Source organism: Colletotrichum chrysophilum, assembly GCF_026319265.1.
Source record: "Colletotrichum chrysophilum strain AFK26 chromosome Unknown scaffold_3, whole genome shotgun sequence".
Classification (NCBI taxonomy): domain Eukaryota; kingdom Fungi; phylum Ascomycota; class Sordariomycetes; order Glomerellales; family Glomerellaceae; genus Colletotrichum; species Colletotrichum chrysophilum.
The window spans coordinates 872,600-876,392 of NW_026517290.1; the positions used below are offsets into that span (position 1 = coordinate 872,600).

The window sequence follows — 3,793 nt, forward strand, 5'->3', positions numbered from 1 at the left end:
TATCCTCACTCAAATTTATCTTGCCCATAAAGGCAGGGTTCCCGTTTTGAAAAGGCAGTCAGCCATCGAGTCACCCGTCTTATCAATCGTGGAGTGCTGGGAGTCACCACGTAAGCTGCATCAGACTCCAACATATCGATCCTGCAACGAACGTGCCGCACACCCGGCGCACCGTCGGCCGAGACGGCGATCCACTTCGGAGATATGGGGCCGCCGTACCATGAGTTAAGAAGTTCCCCAGCATCAGCAGAACGACTTCAGCAGTGACAACAAGGTTGATCTTTGACGCGTCCACGTTTATTCATCACCCTTGTGATACATGTATACACTTAACAAAACATGTCGCTTAGATCTACTTCAACCAGATCAGGTCTCACTGGACCGATAGTTTGGTGAATAAGAGTACACGCAGATGCCCCCCGCCCAGAAATGCTTGCATAGCCGCCGGAAGAAGATTCCTCCCTAGATTGTTTTTATGACATCGCCATTGACATCGCCCGACCGACCGACCGACTGCTCCCCGATATTTTGCTAGACCAGATGTGTGTGAAGAGAGAGGTATTGTATAAAGAAACGAACCGGCCCGAACCGCCTGCTGAAATCCGCTGGCAAAACGTTTTTGATGACCCTTACCAAACACCGACCATGCCGCCGTTCCGGTATCCGCCGCCCTTGTCCCCACGTTTCCTGTTGTCGTATGGCGCGTTGTCGCCTTGTCCTGGTTGATGTGGTGGTTGTGCTTGCTGCTGTCGGTCGCCCATGTTCGGGCCGTCGACGCCACCGCCGGGGCCTTGCGGCGGGCCTCCTACGGGACCCCCGCCGGTCGCCATGCGCTCGTGCATCATCATCCCGTTGCCCAAGTCCGGGTATCCTTCGCGGTGGGTAGCGTGGGTAGCGTACCCGGGTGGTGGTCCCGGATCGGGATATTCTCTTGGGCCGGTGCCGCCGCTGCCTGGGCTCCACGCAGCCTCAAATCCCATACCCATCCCCGCCATATCGGAGTTGCTTCGGGTGAGTCCGAGAGGACTCATAAGGTCGACGCTGTTGGCGTCTATCTCAACTCCACCCATGCCGCCCATCTCCCCGGCGCCGAGATCGATGCCCAGCCCCATACTCTGCATACCCGGTTGTTGGTGGTGCATCGGAGGGCCGGTCAGGTCGAGGACGGGCTGGTTACCGTTATTCTCCTCGTTCTCGTCGAACACCTCTCCGACGACGGTCCCCCTCTGCTGCCCCCACCCTGGGGCCTCCATCACGCCGTGTGCTTGATTGTGCGCTGCCATCATCGCCGCGGCGACGGAACCCACGGCAGACATGGCCGGGCTGAGCTGCGTCCTCATACTCCCTGGGTTCTCGCCGGCGGCTGTAAGCAGCTTGTCGGCAAACTGTTTTCTGGAGTTGTCGCTTGCGCTGAGCGTCTTGATGAAGAACTCAATAGGGTCCAGGCTCGCTCCTTTCCTCCCACTGCCCAGCACACCCATCTCACCCGAAGTAAAGTCCATGGCCGTCTGGAATCCGACGCTCTCGCAGGCACCGAGCACATTTACGCACCATGTGCCAATCTCGAAAATCTTTTCCATGATGCCCATCCCGTGCACTTCGACAGCCTTGCTCGGCAAACTAGCCAGGATCGACGCCGTGTCGCGGGCGACCGTGAGGGGAAATGAAAAGCACATGCTGTTTCCGCCGCCCACGCCACTGCTAGACGGCCCACTCGAGTCCGCCGGGTTTGTCCAGCTCAACAGGCCCTGTCGCATCGAGGACTGCCACACAATCAGCCGCAACCATTGCTGCGTAATCAAAAGGTCCGCCTTTTGGATGTCTGTCGGCTCCGGCCCGCCCGCATCTCGGCTGGCGGACGCCGCTCCAAACGACCCGACAAATTGCCCTTGGTGCTGATGTTGGTGCTGCGATGGCGGCGACCCCCGCGCATTCCGCGGTCGGAGGAACGCGGGAGGGAGGGATAGAAGGTTTTGCAGCGCCAAAAAGGTTGTCGCGCTGACGCGGGGATCGGACCCCTCGTTCCATGCGGTCACGAACGATTCGTCGAGAGGTGTGTACGATGAAACGAGCTGCAGGAAGCCGGCGTGAATGTCCGGCGCCTCGTATGGGTGTCGCGTCGTCGGCAGAGAGGGTGTCCTCTTGAATGTGATCGGTTTGTTGCGCAAGATCGCAAAAGACCTGCAGTCGAGGGGCCGGCGCGTTAGCAGGTGCCACGGGCTTTTCGGCGATACGCCTTTGCTGGAACAGACGCGGGACTGGGATGAGCGACTGGAACTAACCTTTCTGTAACGAAGAGAATCCAAAATACTCTCTGCCGACATAGTGTCTCCTCCCGGCTTAGCCCGTAGTACGTCGAGTCGTCCTGCAGTCCTAGATCCTGTGCGTTCGTCAACGCCTCCCGTAGGTAGTACCACGATTTCCGCGACTGGTTGATCTCAAAGAAGGATGTGCTCAGGTAAAATGACGAAATAACAGCGGAAAGCGACAAATCCTCAAGAAAGTCGTACGACTGTCTTGTCGAGATTGTTTCGTCCAGGAAGAAGCGGCCGACTACCTCCCATGATGTGGGCCCTGGGGCGCCTATGCTTTTGCCGGACATGTGCATCGAAGTAAGGGCGCACATGGCATAGACAAGGTTCTTCTCGCTCGAGGTCAGCATCGGGCGGTTGATGGTCTCGCGCATGGCGGGCATGTAGATGAGAGGCATGATGGGGTAGATGTGCTCGTAGTACAGCTCGATCAGCTGGGGGATCATGTGGAAGTAGTTCCGCGTCCTCGGCCGGAGTTCGTCGCTCGAGAAGATGCCCCTGGGTTCCGGGACCTGGCTGTGTGCGGGATTCGAGGTGACGGCAGCCCAAAAGCTCGGCGGGGTCGATGCTGCGGACGCGTTGGACGAGTGCTCATGCGATGCGGCTTCGCCAATGTCGCTCCCGCTCATTCCAATGTCGACGCTGTCCACGTTCAGCGGCGGGCAAGCTGCTGATAAGCGACGCCGCACATACTCTGTAGGGCTCTCGAGGGCATTCTCTCCGTTGAACGGTCTCTGGTTTGGTTGGTGGTGATGGCGTTGCTGCTGCTGCGGGTGCGTTTGCGACGACTCCTTGGCGCGCAGCTCATTAATCACCCTCCCATGCCCGCGTTTCGGGCCCCTCTTCTTTGGGACATGATCGCGCTTGCAAGTGAGAGAAGCGTGCACGCATTGCTCACAGGGAAACTTGCCATCGCATCGTATTCCTGTATACTGTCAGTACGATGCCTTGTCTTGCGCAGATGGAGAGAGCAGCGGCGGGGGTGAGGGGTTGAGAGACATGAAATCCCAAGATGCTGACAGTGACTGAGGTATGTGATGGGTGTTGGTAGAGTGATGATCATGATGACGTGCAGCAACGCAGCGGCTCAAGGCGGGTTGGTACCATGAAAACGGCAAATTGACTGTCCCGGAGGCAGGCTGCTGGGAAGAGGTAGGATCGCACGAAAGTTCATGAATGCGACGGCCGAAGGGGGAGGGTAAGGAAAAAGCAAGGCAAATCAGATCGAAATGCCCGACAATAACGACGATGGTAGACGGGGCACGGAAGTTGACTGGGAGGTGGCACAGAACATGGGCGTACTTCTCCTTCGACAGTGGTCGCATACTGTCCTCTTTGGCGGCGCAGACGATGCTCCGGGTGCTGACTGTTGCTGATGATGCTGGTGTCGACTGCTGCTGCTGCTGCTGATTGCGCCTGGCGACTCGGCCTTGACCTCTGCAGAGCCCGCTCTGCTCGCAGCATTTCTCGCAGAATCTGTG

General features: G+C 58.2%; 1 protein-coding gene across 1 annotated transcript; it reads right to left on the reverse strand.

The window, feature by feature from the left end:
* Positions 1 to 629: 629 nt before the first annotated feature.
* On the reverse strand, positions 630 to 2,954 carry COL26b_000898 (uncharacterized protein; the record flags this gene model as incomplete). The annotated part of the gene is made up of 2 exons (XM_053173861.1): positions 630 to 2,181; positions 2,283 to 2,954. Coding segments are annotated over 2 exons (2,224 nt in total), but the record flags the coding sequence as incomplete, so codon positions are not given.
* Positions 2,955 to 3,793: the final 839 nt, after the last annotated feature.